Source organism: Coptis chinensis, chromosome 7, assembly GCF_015680905.1.
Source record: "Coptis chinensis isolate HL-2020 chromosome 7, ASM1568090v1, whole genome shotgun sequence".
Lineage (NCBI taxonomy): Eukaryota > Viridiplantae > Streptophyta > Magnoliopsida > Ranunculales > Ranunculaceae > Coptis > Coptis chinensis.
Window position 1 is genome coordinate 26,400,252 of NC_141462.1, and position 19,129 is coordinate 26,419,380.

Here is a 19,129-nt window from a genome sequence, read left to right on the forward strand (position 1 = left end):
GTTTGAGTGCGTTTGGAATCGTTTGAGTGCATATCCACGTCGTTTGAGTCTACACTCAAACACGTGACCAAGTCGTTTGAGTGTATACTCAAACTACATGTCCAAGTCGTTTGAGTGTTGAGTAATAACACTCAAACTACGCGGCCATATAGTTTGAGTGTATACTCAAACTACGCGGCCATATCGTTTGAGTATACTCAAACTACATGACCACGTCGTTTGAGTGTATACTCAAACTACATGGACAAGTCGTTCAAGTGTTACTCACACTAACACTCAAACTACGTGGCCATATCGTTTGAGTGTATACTCAAACGACTTGGTCATGTAGTTTGAGTGTACACTCAAATGACGTGGTCATGTAGTTTGAGTATACACTCAAACGACATGGCCGCGTAGTTTAAGTGTACACTAAAACAATATGGCCGCGTAGTTTGAGTGTTAGTGTGAGTAACACTCAAACGACTTGTCCATATCGTTTGAGTATACACTCAAACGACTTGGTCATGTAGTTTGAGTGTAACTCAAACTCAAACTAACACTCAAACGACATGGTCATGTCGTTTGAGTGTACACTCAAACAACTTGGCCAAGTCGTTTGAGTTTACACTCAAACGATGTGATCGCGCAGTTTGAGTGTGCACTCAAACGACATGGTCATGTCGTTTGAGTATAAACAGAAACGACTTGGCCAAGTCGTTTGAGTGTAAAAGCGAAAACGATAGATAGCTTTTTGAGGGGTTCGTTTTGGCGATACCGGTTGAATAGGTTGCTGGGCTTGGGCTTTGATGGCAAACTTGTAATATGGCAAATTTGTAAAATTTCTTTTTTTTTAGGGGTTGCCCAATCCAATTTGATGAGTGCCCGATGGAATCACCTTTTTTATTTAACAACTATGACGATCGTCAAATTGCTTTTGAGCATGGTCCGATCTACATGGCAAGCAGATTATTTGTGGTTGAAACATGGTCGAGAGAAGTTGAAGACCATAAAAACATGATGCAAACTTTACCCATTTGGGTTGAAGTCTCAAAAACCCAGAAAGAGATGTGGACAGTTAATGGGATAGGATATACTGCTAGCTTGATTGGTGAACCTAAATGCACTGACGATGCTACTACAAAGAAGAAAAGACTGGAATTTGCTAAGCTATGTGTACATATATACCTTTATCTTTCTCCTTTCCAAATACCATATCCCTAGATATTGGGACTAGAGTGGTTGTTCTCAAATTGAACCACCCATGCATAAAGGCCTTTTGCTTGTTCTGAATGCAAATGATTTGGCCATAAGGTGACCAAATGTCCGGAAAAAAGTACCACTCAAGGGACGTCGACTACTCAAAATGCTCCTGACCAGTTACCCTCTCTTAGAGCTGAAACAGGACAGTCTAGTTGTGTTAGGAATGTTGATGGTTGTCATTGTACCTGAACCCATTGTAGGTACTATAATTGCCTGCGATACAATGAGTGGGGTAGTAACTGATATAGTGCCTTTTGTGCAAGAAGCTGATTCTATTGTTGAGAAAATTGACCTCTCAATAAATTAACAAATTAGATTAGACGATTTTATTCAAGGAGGAAATCCTGATGATGAACGACTCTCTAACCATTGTTGAGGAGGATACTCAGGTTGAAGGGGATGATGATATTGGGAGTCTTCCAGGACATGTACCTAGCAGATCAAAGCAACACGTCGATGCCTGAAAGCAAACAAGAAAACTTTAATTCGAACTTGATTGTTCAAATGGAGACAAAAACTCAATCAATAATGGTAGCTTTTTTAGCGTCTCAGCAACGCTGGTTGAAGCTGAAACCCTTCCAGTGATAGATAGCTTTCTTGGAGGGTAGCAGGAAAGAGGATCAAAGAGAATTCACTCCAATTTTGAGCAAAACGAAAGCAAATAAAGCCAAAAGAACTAGTGGGTGGATCGGAAGCAAGCTCATGCTTCTCCACCAAATACTAGATCGAAGTTACAACCTAACTAGGTTAGTAACTAAGAGAAGATGTTCTAGATACTAGAACCTTATGGTGTATGAAAGGTGATCACATTTGATAAATGAGAGACTTTTATTTTGTGTATTATAGTAGCTTTAATTAGCTTATTTTCAAGGTGGTATTGCATAATACATAATGCAATTACCCCTTGTTTAACTTGAAATTTGATTAGTGTTCTATGTGTTTCTTTGCATATGAATACGCTAACACTTTTTTGTAACACCTTTTCCTTTCTTTTCTTATTTCTTAATACAAAAGTTAGCTCCCTTAGAAAAAAAAATCAAAGAAAAACCTCAAGGAAGCATAGTAAAACAAATCCAAAAGGAATTTCAGTTTTAGCACCTTAAAAATATGGTGATTTTGGAAGGGTTAAAAGATTGGGGATGAGGATGGTGGTGGATCAGTTGTGCTTGAAGTACTTGGCGGGTGGAGAAGATGGAAGACTTGTACTGTTTTTAGTTTCTTAAAATTTTATTAGTTTGTGAAGTAGCTTGTACTACTATTACTAGAATGGTGTACGTGCTATGCACGTTTTTTTTTTCCTCTCTTCATCCAACCATATCTTTCTCTCTTTTATGCCTAACAACTGTTCTCTCTCTCTTTTAAATAGGATAAATTAGGTAAATATCAAAAAATAGATGGGCAAATAACAAATGACCAAGTAACCAAGAGATACATTAAAAAAATAATAAAATACTATTGCCCCACTGTAGATAAGAGGCGTAATCTTTAAAGTATTTTAGATTTGGTCACTTTATTTTGTCACGTAGGAGGTAGAAACCGTAGAACAGTCCTATCTCTTTAAAGGACAGGACGCTAGCAATTTTCAAAGTTGAAAACTTGGTACTTGGAACCGAGTCGACTCAAGATTTTGTAAAGCAAGAAATGAGGCTCAGACCCTTGGTTCTAACTCAGTTGAGTATAAACTTTCTCCCATCGACCAATATCACATAACCTCCCTATTATTTAGGTCTCGTTAAATAACCTTCCTGTTTTCCAAAAAAGAGATAAAATCTGATCTGTTTTTATTTCCCATTTTATCTTATTTCTTTTTTTACCCTTTTGGAATTGAAAATTTTCCGATTATATGTAAATGTATTTTTTACATATATATATATATATATATATATATATATATATATATATATATATATATATATATATATATATATATATATATATGCATAGTTATTAGAGCTATAAAAACTTAAATTTACATAGTAACTTTTGGGATTGAAAATTTCCCCCGACACCTGACAGAATATATGTAAATGTATTTTTATATAGTCATATATATGTAAAACTATATTTATATAGTCATTGGAGTTATGCAAACTTAAATTTACATAATAACTTTTGGAATTGAAAATTTTCCGACACCTGACAAAATATATGTAAATGTATTTTTACATAATCATATATATACAAAATATATGTAAATGTATATTTACATAATCATATATATGTAAAACTATATTTACATAGTCACTGGAACTATGAAAACTTATATTTACATAGTAACTTGATCTATGAAAATTTAAATTTAGAATAGTGTGTTTACAAGTTTGCAAAAAAAATAAAAAATTATGCATGATAAATTGTTTTCACATAGCATTTCTTTGAAATTGACCAATTTAACATCTGACATAACGAACTCATGTAATTTTATATGACCTATTAAAATATATTTTTACACAGTAGATTACTACAATTAATATCCGACAGAACTGATCTATGTAAATTTAAATTTACACAGTAACTTAACCTATGAAAATATAAATTTTCATAAAGAAAACAGGTCGATCATAACTTATGCAAAATTATTTGAAATGAAAAACACCCCAAAAAGATTTCATCTTTGAATTGAAAAAATACTTGACTTTCATATTCAAAATATTCAAAGAGATTTCATCTTTGAATTGAAAAAGTAGACAATTCTCATATCCGGTTTTGAGTGGAAGAAACAAAATTTCCAAGTCTTGATATTGTTTCTCAAATCTGATTTATTTGGTTGGAGAACAACAAATTTCAAGAGAAATTGATTGAGAGAAAGAAAAGAAGAATTTCGTATTTGAAAAAAATGAAAGAATGAGATAAAGTGAGAAAGGAAGAAGAAAGAGGGTAGTGGTGTAAGAAAGAGGGTAATGAAAGAATTTCGTATTTGTTGTTGTAATTTTTAGATTTGTAAAGAAAAAGGAAGTTTTGATCAGAACTTAAAAAAAAAATAGAGAAAGAGGAGAAGAATAAGAGTTTGTTTTCTGCCATTAAAAGTAGTTTCGAAGGCATTTTCGTACATATTGTGGGGTTTTAAAAAACAGAGAGTTTTAGTGGGTTGGTCAGTTGAGAGGGAGGTTTTATGGATCGAAAATTGAATCAGGGAGATTTTTCCCAAAACCTGTTTTGTAAAGTACGGTGTTATGCCAAGGCGGTGGACTGTCCACAAATGCCTAGGCTCGGTGCCTAAGTGATGCCTAGGTCCCATGGGATTGGGTTTTCAGAGATCCTATGTTCTATAAACTTGAAAAAAAAAAAACACGTACACCGTATTATATGGAATTCAATAAACCTTACTAGTATACTGCAAAGGGGAGAAGGAGAAAGAGGATTTTTTGGGGAGGGGGCGCTTACATTTTTCTCATTTTTTAAGCAAACGTTAACTCTTAAAAAGTATGGAGGCATTCCCTAGAACAGCGAGGCAGCTTGCCAGAAAAAATAGTGCTTAGGCTAAGTGCGCCTAGGCTGACATAACCAAGAAACTATGGCTGTGTTTGATAGCCCCATTTGCTATGGCAAATGCAAAAATGCAAATAAAATGCACTATTCATTTGTTTGCCGGCCAGTGTTTGATGTATTTTTTGAGCCCTGACAAATTTTTTTTGGATTTGCCACAAGTTGTCATTTGCCATGATTTTGGTGTCAAAATTACTCCAGGGGAGCTGAGTAAATTTTGCCACAAGAAATTTGTACACAAATTTTACCACCAAAATAAGTGGATTTGCCACCAAAAAAAAACTACTATTATTCACTGGAGCGCTCAACCAGGTTGGTCTTCTTCCCATTTTCTCTCATTCCCTCCTTTACTCTCATTAGTTTCTCTCCTATTTGCCATTAACCTCTTTTTCTCTCACACTCTCATTAATTTCTCTCCTCACATAGTTGTGTACTGTATCGATACGGAGACAAACAACATAATCATTGAGTTGGACAACTCGACTGAGGAGGCTCTCTCTCTCTCTCTCTCTCTCTCTCTCTCTCATGTGTGTGTATGTTAATGTTGTGGATAAAATAACTACGGAAACAACGTTATCCACTCTCAATAGATCAACCCTACACAAGAATTGATCATTCTCTCTAGACAAGACTTCAACACCCTACAAGTACTATCCCAACGCTTCTCATTAACAATTAACAAACATATAAAGTAAAGATAATAATGCAAAAGAGAACCAACCATAAGACACGGATATAATGTGGTTCAGCAATATGCCTACGTCCACCGATGAGTTACAAGCTTTACTTGATGTCCAGAGTAACAGATTACAAGAGCTCTCAATTCACTCACAAAGAATGAACACTCAACTCACTAAGAATTTCTCTCTTACAATCTCTCTCATTCTTGGTTTTGGTTAGGTTACAGTTTTACAAAAAAAAGCTTTTGTTTTGTACTAGACCGAAATGGTCGAAGGCTCTACAAATGCGGTGGAGCACGATCGTGCCTTAGGCCAGGCATACTTTGAGTGCGTGCACGCCTGACGACCTGTTAGCCAAAGAGAGAAAAAAAAAACTTTTTTCCTTTTTTTCTACATTCTCCACCTTGGTGAGGTTTTAACACATAAAACCAAGCCGAACACATTCAACAAAAACCACTAGTCCCGGAACTCGCCGTCAACTGCCCCGAAGGGCCATGCCCACAAATGGCTCTAATCAAACATGTAGGATTTAGAACAAGGCCAAACAGTGTTGGAACTTAACTCCGGTTACAACCTTAGTCAGCATGTCAGCAAGATTGTCATGGGTGTCCACTTTCTCAAGTACTACATCACCATCCCCAACGACATCCCGTACAAAGTGATAACGGACATCAATATGCTTGGTCCGAGCATGAAGAACCTGGTTCTTCACCAAATGAATAACACTTTGACTATCACAATACAAAGCAATACTGTTATGCTCAATACCCATATCATCCAGAAGACCTCGAAGCCATAATGCCTCTTTCACTGCATCTGCCACTGCCATATACTCTACATCTGTAGTAGATAGAGCAACTGTAACCTATAGCATAGACCTCCAACTAACCGGTGCACCATGCATCATAAGCACATAACCAGTAGTCGATCGTCATCTATCTAGATCACCAGCATAATCTGAATCCACATAACCAGTAACATAACAAGTACCTCCACCATAAACTAATCCCACATCCAAGGTACCCTTCAAGTACCTCAATACCCATTTCACTGCCTCCCAATGCTGCTGTGTGTACCCTACATCATATTTTCGGTCCAGAACATACTCGAACCATGGACCAGGAGTGGGACCAGCGGCGGATTAGTCGGGTGGCTGTTAAATAAACACTTTTTGATCATCTGGACCTCTAATCTGTCAGAGTGCACAACAGGTTCAAGGCCCATCCGGGTGGCCCAAGTTCATGGGTCCAATCCATCCGGATGATTCTGATCCAATAACCCGATCCGCGGAGGCGAGGAATCCTAGTGCAATCCGATAAGATCCTGCACAAGGACAGAATGAAATCTTGGGGAATGATCTTATTTTAGATAGGATTATACTAGGATTCATTAAGAAATTAAAGGCAATCTCTGATAATCACTTTTTTGGCCGCCAAGGTAGGAGATTGCTATATATATGTAGGCTTCTGCAGCCTCCAGAACTACATTTTAAGAGACTTGATCCCAGATTTCTTACTGGGTACATAGGCAACCAGAACGTTGGTGCAGTCTCTCTTTTTCCAAAATACCTAATCCCCTCTCTTTCAAGCTTTTAGAAGCACCATTACATCAGGAGTGTCGGGTTAACTTTTTGCCCCGACATTCCTTGGCGCTATCTGTGGGGACCGAACCCACGACCAAGAGCACACGGTGTTCATCACAAACCACGGCCTGTATTATTTTACAGTCATGCCATTTGGTTTGAAAAATGTAGGCGCCACCTATTAGAGGATGATGAATACAATGTTTGCCGACCTGATTGGGCGTATCATGGAAGTTTACATAGATGACATGGTAGTCAAATCCAAAGAAACACCCGACCACCTTCAGCATTTACAAGAGGTTTTCGATAGGCTCGTAAGATACAAACTGAAGTTGAACCCTTTGAAATGTTCCTTTGGGTTAGCATCTGGAAAGTTCTTAAGATTTCGGATGACTCGACGGGGTATTGAGGCAAACCCTGACCAGATTCGGGCCATTCTCGAAATGCCCCCACCATCGAATAAAAAAGAAATTCAGCGGCTCGTTGGTCATTTAGCAGCCCTGAATAGATTCATATCAAAGTATTCGGATCGATGCAAGCCATCCTTTCAAACGTTGAAAGGTGCCTCAGTTTGGAAGGAAGACTGTGATAGGGCTTTTAAAAGAATATTTCTCTGACCATATTTCCTCAGAGGATGGCTCAAAGATAGCTGGAATGCTTGCATCTCCACCAGTTATTAGGGTCACTGTCAAAACTAAAAAACTCACAGTCCATTTAGAGCTCTCAGATGCAACAAATTGGCAGAAAACAAGAAAGAATAAGAGGTTAAAGACACAGTCCAAGGGGGCAAAGAAAAGTTGCTCCTAGTCTACTCATATGATGATGAATAAGATAGCAGTATAGAATGTTAGGGGAATAAACATGCCTCAGAAAGCTAAGGAGGTCAATAAGGTGAGGAAAGAATCTAACTTATGTCTTTTTGGGTTCATTGAAACTAAAGTTAAGAAAGACAATTTTGATCACATTAGCAATCTATGTTGTCCTGGATGGAGTATTAGTGCCAACTATAATAGTGACCCGAGTGGAAGAATTTGGATATGTTGGGATTCAAACTATTTGGAGGTAAAGAAAATGGCAGAGAGTAAGCAACACATTCATGTCACTGTAAAACTTCTTTCTACAGCCCAAATGTTTGAGCTAACCGTGATATATGCCAGTAATGAACTCACTGAAAGGAAAGCTTTGTGGAATATTATAAAAGGGATGCAAAACTATTTCTCAAAGCCTTGGTGTCTAATGGGTGATTTTCACAATGTATTGTTTACAAATGAAAGAGAGGGTTGTGATGCTGTTCATCCTAAAGAAGTTGAAGATTTCATGGATTGTGTTATCTCATCCGGGCTTTCTGACATGAAGTACACGGGCTTCTTTTTCACCTGGTCAAACAATGTTCAAAGAGTCCTCAGAAAGATGTCAAAGATAGACCGAGTTCTTGTCAATGCAAGCTGGAACAATTGTTTCTTAACTGAAGCCACTTTTACACCCCCAGGAATCTTTAATCATTCTCTTATGATGGTGACTTGGTATGACTCTAAAAAAATTCATTTTCCTTTTAGATTTTGCAACATTTGGTTCTTACATTCTAACTTTCATAAAGTGCTCACCTCTGTGTGGGAAAAACAATTTTATGGCACCCCAATTTTTGTGTTATATTCTAAACTTGGAGAACTTAAAAAAGTCCTCAAAGGATGGTCGAAAGAGAAATTTTCAAAGTTCTATGAGAGAGTCAAAGCAGCTAGAGAAAACATGTACAAGTTGCAGCACCAACTGCAATCAGATCCACATAATATAACACTAGCTCTACATGAGAAGCAAGCCCGAAGCCTATATATTGAGCTTTCAAAGATGGAGCAGGTGGACTTGAAGCAAAAAGCAGACTGTGACTGGTTGCAGTTTGGCGAGAGATGCAATGCCTATTTTTTTAATGCCATCAAGGATATATGGACTGTAGTGAATGAGCAAGGAGAAACTCTAAATGACTCTAGCACCATCTCTGCAGCTTTTCTGGATTATTATAAGAGTTTATTAGGGCAGCAAGGTGATAACATTGTAGAAGAAAGTTTCTTCCGTGAGATTGCAGTCACTGGTGTACTGCAACAACATCAGCGGAATGAGCTAGATTTGGATGTGACTAAAGAAGAAATCAAAGCTGCTCTTTTTGAGCAAGATGATAACAAATCCCCTGGTCCGGATGGATATAATGCATTTTTCTTCAAAAAATGCTGGAATGTGATAGGTGAAGACTACACAAAGGCTGTCAAGTACATTTTTCTTCACTCTTTTATTCCAAAGTGCAGAAACTCCACCTTTATTTGCTTAGTACCTAAAGTGAATAATCCATCTCAAGTAGGAGATTACAGGCCTATTTCTTGTACCAATGTCATATATAAATGCATTTCAAAGGTTATCACTAATAGGATAAAGCATTTTGTACATGACTTGGTGGCTCCTAGCCAATCTACTTTTGTCCCAGGGAGATTAATACAAGACAATCTCTTGCTTGCGCATGAAATGCTCAAAAACTACTCAAGACAATGACACCCCCAGATGTACTATCAAGGTGGATCTTAAAAAATCATTTGACTCTATGAGTTGGCAGACCATCTCTCTTATGTTGGACAGATATGGCATCCCAACTAAGCTAAAAAAATGGATTGAAGTTTGCCACACCACCCCATTCTACTCCCTTATCTTTAATGGAGAACCTCGAGGTTTTTTCAAAGGCATGAGAGGGCTAAGGCAAGGTGATCCAATGTCACCATATCTCGTTGTCATGGTCATGGAGCTGCTAAATTCTTTGTTGTTGAGGGGGCTGCACTAAAGAGATTTCCAACCTCACCCAACTTGCAAAAGAATGCAAGTTACACATTTGTGCTTTGCAGATGATGTTCTCATATTCATTAGAGGAAAATAAGACTCAATCTTGGCTTTGAAAGGTATTTTGGAAGTCTTCTCATTGGCAACTGGATTGAATTTGAACCTTAACAAGTCTTCTTTGTTGGCTGGAGGTTTATCACGTGAAGATAGCACTCATCTAGCTCAAATACTAGGTGTGCAGTATATTGCTCCTCCTATAAAATACTTGGGGCTGCCTCTAGTATCAGCCAAAATAAGTGTAAAAGATTGTCTCCCCTTGGTGGAACGAACTACCTCAAAGATTGACAACTGGAAAAATAGGTTCTTGAGCCACGCAGGTAGACTGCAGCTTATTATTTCTATCTTGACAACATTTCACATTTATTGGGCCAAGACCTTCATACTCCCAAAAAGTGTACTTGCAATGATATCTAAGACATGTGTTAAATTCCTTTGGAGTGGACCAGAAATGGGAAATAAGATGCATCATTCAAGCAGGGAAAACCTTCTTTTTCCGAAGCATGAGGGAGAGCTAGGTATACAAGATCCTGTTATATGGAACAAAGCCTCTTATTGTGGCTTATCTACAAAATTGCATGCAAAGATCCTAGCCTTTAGGTTGCATGGACATGGTCTGAGCACATTAAAAACCATTTCTTTTTAACTATGCCGACTCCGAAGGATTGCTCATGGACATGGAGGTGTGTATTGAAGCATAGAAAAACAGCCATAAAGTTTCTCAAGTACATCATATCTACAGGAGAACAAACTTTCCTATGGCATGATCCTTGGTGTTTTCCTGGCTCATTAATTCACTGCCAAGATGCCAACCTCTTGCCTCTTCCTTTAGATGCCAAGGTCAGCTCTCTTATTACAGATGGTAAATGGAATATGTTGGTTAATAATCCTCCTGATGGTGAGGTTAAGAACCATATTATGACCACTGAAATAAACACACATTTCAGAGGACAGAGTGGTTTGGTTGTCTTCTCCCTCGGGTGTTTTCTGTTCTAAAGTAGCCTATCATGACCTTAGACCGAAAAGAGAAACTCAGAACTGGTGTAGGATGGTTTGGGGGAAACTAATGCTGCCAAAACATTCTTTTAATGGATGGCAGTTATTTTCAGGCAGCCTACCTACTCAAGATAGGCTCATGCACAAGAAAATCTTAAGCACCTCCATTTGCTGCTTCTGTAATTGCTCACGAGAGAACTCTAAGCATTTGTATTTTGATTGCCAATACTCCGCAAATGTTTGGTCAAGAGTAAAGTAGGCTTTAGGACTGGGACACGAATTGAAAAACTCAATGAAGAATGGTGCAACATCATCAATCGCTGTAGGAAAAATTCCCCCTCTGCTGAAGTTTATAAAGCCTATGTATGTACAATTGGTTATATATGTTCTGAAAGAAATGGGAGGAGGTTCAAAAATCGATCTACAACTTGGCAGCACCTTGCCAACTTAATCTTGAAGGACATGAAACTATACATCAGCATCAAAATTGATTATGTACTTGATACTGCTGACATCAAGGCCTTACTCACAAGGCTAGATATACAGGTTCAATACAAGATATTTTCTGCAGATGGAAACTACCACCTAGTGGATTTTTCAAACTCAACACGGATGGGTCTGTTGCTGATCAAAGAGTTGGTTTTGGAGGCTTAACAATAGACCAGGAAGGAAATGTTCTATTTACATACTCAGGAGGTGGGTCTAGGAGGTCAGTTTTGTTTCAAGAACTTAAAGCTATTGAGGTAGGTCTAACCCTATGTCTAGAGAATGATCTTAAGTACATTCAAGTATGCTCAGACTCTCTTTGAGCCATCAAGATTCTAAAGGGAAAAGAAATCGCACCATGGTACTGTATGAACCTAGTAGAAGCCATAACTAAGATAGTTGCTAATCTTGTTGATGTTAAACTTTGCCATGTATATAGAGAAGTTAATAGGAGTGCAGACTATCTAGCTAGTTTGTCACACTCAACTGATGATCAGTATGTTCAGAATTGTCCACCTCTTTAATTCTCAGATAGCGAGATTACTACTACAGATGTCAGAGGAACGGTTTATGTTAGAATCTAATGCAAGTCTAAGGGTCAACCTAACCCTTTTATCTTCTTTTCAAAAAAAAAAAAAAAAAAAAAAAAAAAAAAAAAACTTGGTATCACCCCCCATCCTGGTCAGTCCACAAACTGCCAAGACATTGGAATTTATTTGGCAGCTTCTGAGATCGCAGTAAGCACAGTATTGTTCGTGGAAAACCCGGAAGAGCACCCAATATACTTCATTAGCAAAATGTTAACTGGATCAGAGAGTAGATATTCTAAAATCGAGAAAATTGCACTCACCCTGGTGCATGCAGCACGCAGGCTTAAGCCATATTTTCAGGGACGTATTGTTAAAGTATATACATAATATCCCCTTCGCAAGGAACTCGGACGAGCCGAAGAGTCTGGCCGCCTCGCTGATTGGTCTAGTTATCTAAGTGCTCACCACATCTTATATGAGCCTCGCACTACAGAAAAAGGTCATGAATTAGCTTCTCTGATGGCGGATTTCCCGATAGAAGATATCACGGTTTCTCCCGAGTTATTCGAGGAAGAACAACTACAAGATTTTCCAAACCCCCAAGCTGACTCCGTTGAAGAGAATGTCACCGGAGGTGAGGCGTGGGTTGTGTATGCTGATGGTTCTAGTAATAGGAAGGGGTCTGGGATCGGTTGTGTGATAGTCAACCCAAACGGTAGTCGAATCGAACGGTCCGTCCGACTTTGCTTTCCTGCTTCCAACAATGAATCCGAATATGAAGCGGCAATATTTTGAATGAAAGCAGCGCTCGAAATGGGGTCAAAGGAAATCAATATGGTAACGGATTCTAAGCTAGTTGCTTGTCAGTTTGGAGGGTCATATCAAGCACGAGATGAACAAATGGAAGCTTATTTAGATGTTATACGCGATCTCTCTGCAAAGTCTGAGTGCATCTCAATTTCGCAAAGACCAAGGAATGATGTTCGGCATGTCAATGCATTAGCCTATCTTTCAGCAGCAGTTGATTCAATTGAACCGCAAAGTATCAGGGTAGAAGTCCAGTTAATGCCTAGCATCGACCTCCCATTGCCAAATATGGCTGACATCTATGCTGCCGAATGCAAGGCATTCACGCAGATTTATGCAGTCACGACGCGCAACAAAGTGCGAGACGAGCACCAAAAGCATCCCATTCAGGATTCTCCTTGCAGCCATGACAAGGACACTGACATCTCCCCCACAATGGATACTGATTTGGCAGTAGCAGAAATTGAGGTTGTACAGGAGGAAGATTCTGCAGCTGATTTCGGAACAGATCTTGTTGACAATACTCTGGAAATACCAGAAGACGTTTTCCGACATCGAGTCAATGGAACTTCTACTTCCCGATTGGCGTCGGAATCTGGTTGAATTCTTACAGACTAGAGAACTCCCTGTAGACAAGGCTTTATCTGACAAAGTCAAACGGGATGCATGGTAGTTTGTGTTGTTACCTACCTCAGAGGAGGGATCCCGCCTTTACAGAAAACCCATAGGTTCGTGCCCACTCCTCCGGTGCCTTACTCCTGAACAGGGACAACGGATTTTCAAAGAAATTCATGAAGGCATCTGTGGAAATCATTTGGGTGGTCGGACTCTCGCTCACAAAGCTCTCACCCAAGGCTACTGGTGGCCATATATGCAGAAGGATGCCAAACGGTTTTTCTAGATCTATGTTCCATGCCAGAAACATGCTCGGATCATTAAGCTTCATGCGAATGAGCTTCATCCCATACTTAGCCCTTTGCCATTTGCTAAGTGAGGACTCGACATTATGGGTCCTTTACCTAAGGCTCCAGGTAACGTAAGGTTTCTCTTGGTCGCAACTGATTACTTCACGAAGTGGGTTGAAGCCGTATCCTTAAGGCAGATTCAATCTTCAGATGTCAAACAGTTCATCGACGTCCCAACTGAGATGGGATCGGACAGCGGACGACAATTTGATTCTACTGAGATCCACATCTTCTACAAATCCCTAAAGATACGGCATAACTTCTCTATGCCCTACTATCCCAAGGGAAATGGACAGGCAGAAGCAACAAACCGCATCATTCTTGACACGTTGAAGAAAAGGCTTCAATCAGCCAAAGGAAACTGGGCAAAACAATTACCGGGGGTGCTTTGGGCTTATAGGACAACCGCCCATCGTTCAACAAGAATGTCACCCTTTTCATTGGCATATGGAATGGAAGCAGTACTCCCAATTGAAATAATCACTCCAACAGCAAGAACACAGGCCATCTCCACAGACATTAATGCTGACATCTTGGCTCGTGAAAAAGCCATGGCGGAGGAGCTTAGAGATGAAGCCCTGCAGAATCTCAGGACTTACCAGGACTCTATGAAGCGCAGTTATGACAAGAAGTTGCGCACATGAGCATTCAAACCAGGCGATTAGGTCTTATGTACAAGGCAAAGGAGCAATGAAGAACCTAACAGCGGGAAACTCGGTGAGAACTAGGAGGGCCCTTTTATCATTGAAAGGCTCGCATGCAAAGGTTCTTATTTTCTCAAGAACTTGACTGGCGATGTCCTAACCAAACCCTGGAACGCATATCATTTGCGTTTATTTCACAAGTAAGTTACTTATCGTTAGTTCCACCAATAAATTTCACATACATTGTACTTTCCTTCCATTTTTCATCAATAAAATTCATTTTCATTTACGTTGCGTTTTAATTTCAAATAGGTTGCTTAGTTTTACACTTATTAAACCCGGGTAGCGAAGGCCATCCTGCACTTCAGTTTGGGCTTGCGTAGTGCAATGGGCCTATGCCTAGTATCATGATTAGACAATGCAAACCCAAGAACGATAATGTATCGTTTTTGGTCTGGGTGCGATTGCTTAGGTTACATCATGTGTCTACCCTTGGTGGCAAAATCTAAGCTACACTCAGATTAACCAAACTAGTGAGGCACTTCTGGTTGTCCTTTGGTCTCCACAAGGATCATCTCATGGAGAATCTTTGCAATAGAACTACGCTTGTTCAGCAAGTGACTTAGTTGCATTGATATAGTCGTGGCAATGGTAAACCACCGTCTAATAGTTAATGAGGATGGTTACACATTCAACATATCCAACTTCTTGACAGAGTTTTTCTCTCTCCGATCCATTTTTCAAACAAGCTACTTCATGCAAACATACATGAACACCAAATCTGCACTGGAACTAGTGGCAGCTGACCCAAAAGTCTGAACAGTATGGAGTGGTGTTTCTTCCAACTACACACTCTTCCCTCGATCATTTCTGGGGGCATCTAGTTCTTCCTCGTCCTCGAGCTACTGGCAATTAGATTCCTCTTTTGCGACAGTCCAGGCACTGTTCTAAACAAGCAGAATTAAAGTCAGCTTTTATTTCCGAGTGGCAAAGTCAGCTGTTCCGAAAACAAACGACTTCACCGAAATTCAAGACACATAAAGCCCAGTCGTTCAAGACAAAGGCCCATTCAAAAAAAAAAAAAAAAAAAAACAAACAAACATAACAACAACAGTACCAAAAACCAACGACTTCACCGAAACTCAACAGTCCCATATGCTCACCCTCCAACAAAAAAACCAACAAAAAACCAAACGACCCATCCAAGAAGCCAATCAGGCCAGATGTTGACCCTCCACCACCGGTGACCGGCACCTACACCTGCACCGGCGACCGGCATTTTTTTGGGCCGGTTTAGCATTATTTTTGGCCGGTTCAAGATTTCAACCGGTCCAAGCATTTTTTTGGTCGGTTTAGCATTTTTTGGCCGGTTTAGGCGTTTTTTCACTCGGTTTCATGCAATTTATAGCTGGTAAAGGCTATTTCCAGCCGATTCAGGCGGTTTTCAGGCTGGGTCAGCATTTTTCTCGTCGGTTTCGCATGTTTTCTTACCGGGTCCAAAGTTTTTAAGTGGGATAAACCTCTTCCATGACCATATCACTCATCCCCACCCAATTATTACACATTTTTCACCACCCTACCAACCTTTTTACTTTTATCTTTTTAACTTGGTCCCTCTTTGTCATATTTTTTCACTTAAATCCCTTTTTCGCGTTTTCTTAATTCTTCAGCATACCACCTTCATCTTCGTTTGCTCCTTTGTGAAGAAGGGGCAATGTGTGTACCCTACATCATATTTTTGGTCCAGAACGTACTCGGACCATGGACCGGGAGTGGGACCAGCGACAGATTAGTCGAGTGGCTATCAAATAAACACTTTTGGATCATCCAGACCTCTAATCGATCAGAGTTCACAACAGGTCCAAGGCCCATCCGGGTGGCCCAAGTTCATGGGTCCAATCCGTCTAGATGATTTTGATCCAATAAACCGATCCGCGGAGGCGAGGAATCCTAGTGCAATCTGATAAGATCTTGCACAAGGATAGAATGAAATCTTGGGGAATGATCTTATTTTAGATAGGATTATACTAGGATTCATCAAGAAAGGCAATCTCCGAGAATCACTTTCTTGGCCGCCAAGGAAAGAGATTGCTATATATACGGAGGCTTCTGCAGCCTCCAGAACTAAGTTTTAAGAGACTTGATCCCGGATTCCTTACTAGGTATGTAGGCAACCAGAACGTTGGTGTAGTCTCTCTTCTTCAAAAATACCTAATCCCCTCTCTTTCAAGCTTTCGGAAGCACCATTACATTGGGAGTGTCGGGTTAACTTTTTGCCCCGACAGCTGCTTCCCAGGATTTGCCATATACCTGCTTACAACACTAACTTCCTGTGAAATATCTGGGAGTGTGCACACCATATCATACATCAAACTGCCCACTGCACTAGCATAAGGAACATGAGCCATATGCTTTTGTTCCTTCACCAAACTAGGAGAGAACTTAGCTGAAAGCCTAAAATGCCTAGCCAAAGGAGTATAAACCGAGTTTGCATTCTCCATACTAAAACGAGAAACTACTTAATGAAGGTATTTCTTCTGAGATACAACTATCCGTTGTTTTTTTCTATCTTTGTCAATCTCCATGCCTAATATCTTATTGGCTCCACCTAAGTCTTTCATCTCAAACTCAGAGCTAAGTTAAGATTTCAACTTGTCTATCTCCACCATGCTTTTGGAAGCAATAAGCATGTCATCCACATAAAGCAGAAGATATATGAAGTCATTACCACGAAGCCTACAAAAGTAAACACAACAGTCATACTTACTTCGGGTATACTCATGTTGCATCATGAACGTATCAAAGCACTTGTACCATTGCCTTGGTGATTGCTTTAAACCATACAGTGACCGATTCAACTTGCACACATGATCTTCTTTCTTAGCAACAACAAAACCTTCATGTTGTCTCATATAGATCTCTTCCTCCAAGTCTCCATGCAAAAAAGCAGTTTTCACATCAAGTTGCTCTAACTCCAAGTCGAAGTGAGCAACTAAACTCAATAACACACGAATGGAAGTATGTTTGACCACCGGGAAAAACACCTAATTATAGTCGACTCCTTCCTTCTGTGAGAAACCCTTTGCTACCACTCTTGCCTTGTACCCAGTACTGTCAGACTCAGGAATGACCTCTTTCTTTCTGAACACCCATTTACTGTCGATAGTCTTTTTGCCCTTTGGCAATAAAACAAGGTCTCATGTGTGATTTTTATCAAGAGATTCCATCTCTTTCTGTATAACAACAAACCAATCTCTATAATGAGCATCTCTAACAGTTTCCTTGAAGCTATCTGGCTCATCATCTTCAATATTCAGTGCATATACCACTAAATCCACCTAACCATAGTGTTTCACCGGCTTATCATGCCCATACTTGTGTACTTCCTTAACTTGTCTCTTTGGCCTAGGGTCAGCCATTACAAGTTACGGATGCTCATGCTCTTCTTCCTGTTGTTGCGTGGTTCCATGATTTAGTACCTCATCATGAACCAACCAGTCATCTGCTGCATCAAACAACTCAAGCTCAGTAGCTTGAACTTCTATAGACTCACCATTCTGCCCAGTTTTTTTCGGCTTACTGAAAGATAACACGGAAGTCTCATCAAAGGTAACATCTCTGCTGACCAAGAACTTGTGGTCTTCTAGGCACCACAATCTATATCCCTTTACCCCATTTGCGAAACCCAAGAATATTGTCTTCTTAGCTCTAGGATCTAGCTTGTTTTCTCTCACATGGTAGTAAGTAGACGATCCAAACACTTGCAAAATACTATAATCAGCTGGGTTACCTGACCACCCCTCATAAGGCGTCTTGCAATCTATAGCTAAAACTGGAGACCTATTGTACAGGTAACACGTCATGGACACTGCATCTGCCCAATACTCTTTGCCTAGACTGGCATTAGACAACAAACATCTCGCTCTTTCAAGTAAGGTTCTATTCATCCTCTCTGATGAGGCATGCCCCTGACTGTCCAGTGTCTGGCAATTCCCTGTTGTGCACAAAACTCTTGGAAAGGCTCATAGGTATACTCAGTACCATTGTTAGACCTTAGTGTATTTATCTTCCTATATGTGTGATTCTCAACCCTTGCCTTCCACTTCTTAAATATCTCAAACACTTCATCTTTCATCAAAGTATACAAGGTTCCATGTCTTTGACCCTTCATAACAACTAAAGAGACACTAACAATCTTTAGGACTCCACCTTCCCCCACAAACTTGTGGCCTTTGGAATCTAAGGTACCAAAAGAAATAAGGTTTTTCTTTAGCTCAGGAACATGCTTCATATCGGTTAAAGTCCTCACTACACAATCATATATCTTGACCTGTATAGTTCCAATTCCTACCGTCTTACAAGCAACGTCATCACCCATCAAAATGGAACCACCATCAATGCTCTTATAAGAAGTAAACCACTTTCTATTCTGGCACATATGGTAGGAACATCCAGAATCAAGAATCCACCTTTCGGCCATATAGTCTTGTGTAGACACACAGAGACTCACATTGTCCCTGTAACGCCCGTATTTAAAATACGTATTTATTTATTAATTAATTGACTAATTTATTTAAAATCTGTGGGATTGGATTTGGGATATGTGGGCCTGGTTTCTGGGCCCAAGTCTGTATTGGGCTTAGGTTTCAACCTCAAGTATATATTCATATTTTTCTTAATAATAGGGTTTTTAAATAAAAAAATAATAATAAAAATGGAGGCAAAGATAGAAGCTGGATTGCTAGAGTGTTGGAGCGCGACAATTCGAACTATGATGAATTCGTGGAGCTTTTAATACAGGTGAGTAGATAGTTTTTCTATTTTACGGAATCCAGAG

The 19,129-nt window shown here is 39.5% G+C and overlaps 1 protein-coding gene across 1 annotated transcript; it reads left to right on the plus strand.

Annotated features, from left to right (window-relative positions):
- Positions 1-13,689: 13,689 nt before the first annotated feature.
- LOC147486851 (uncharacterized) lies at positions 13,690-14,292 on the plus strand. Its single transcript, XM_086573869.1, has one exon. It carries the CDS (start codon positions 13,690-13,692, stop codon positions 14,290-14,292), a length of 603 nt encoding a protein of 200 aa, XP_086429995.1.
- The last annotated feature ends 4,837 nt before the right edge of the window (positions 14,293-19,129 follow it).

Coding starts and splice junctions, on each gene's coding strand:
- LOC147486851 (XM_086573869.1), top strand. CDS start 13,690: ATGGGTCCTTTACCTAAGGCTCCAGGTAACGTAAGGTTTCTCTTGGTC.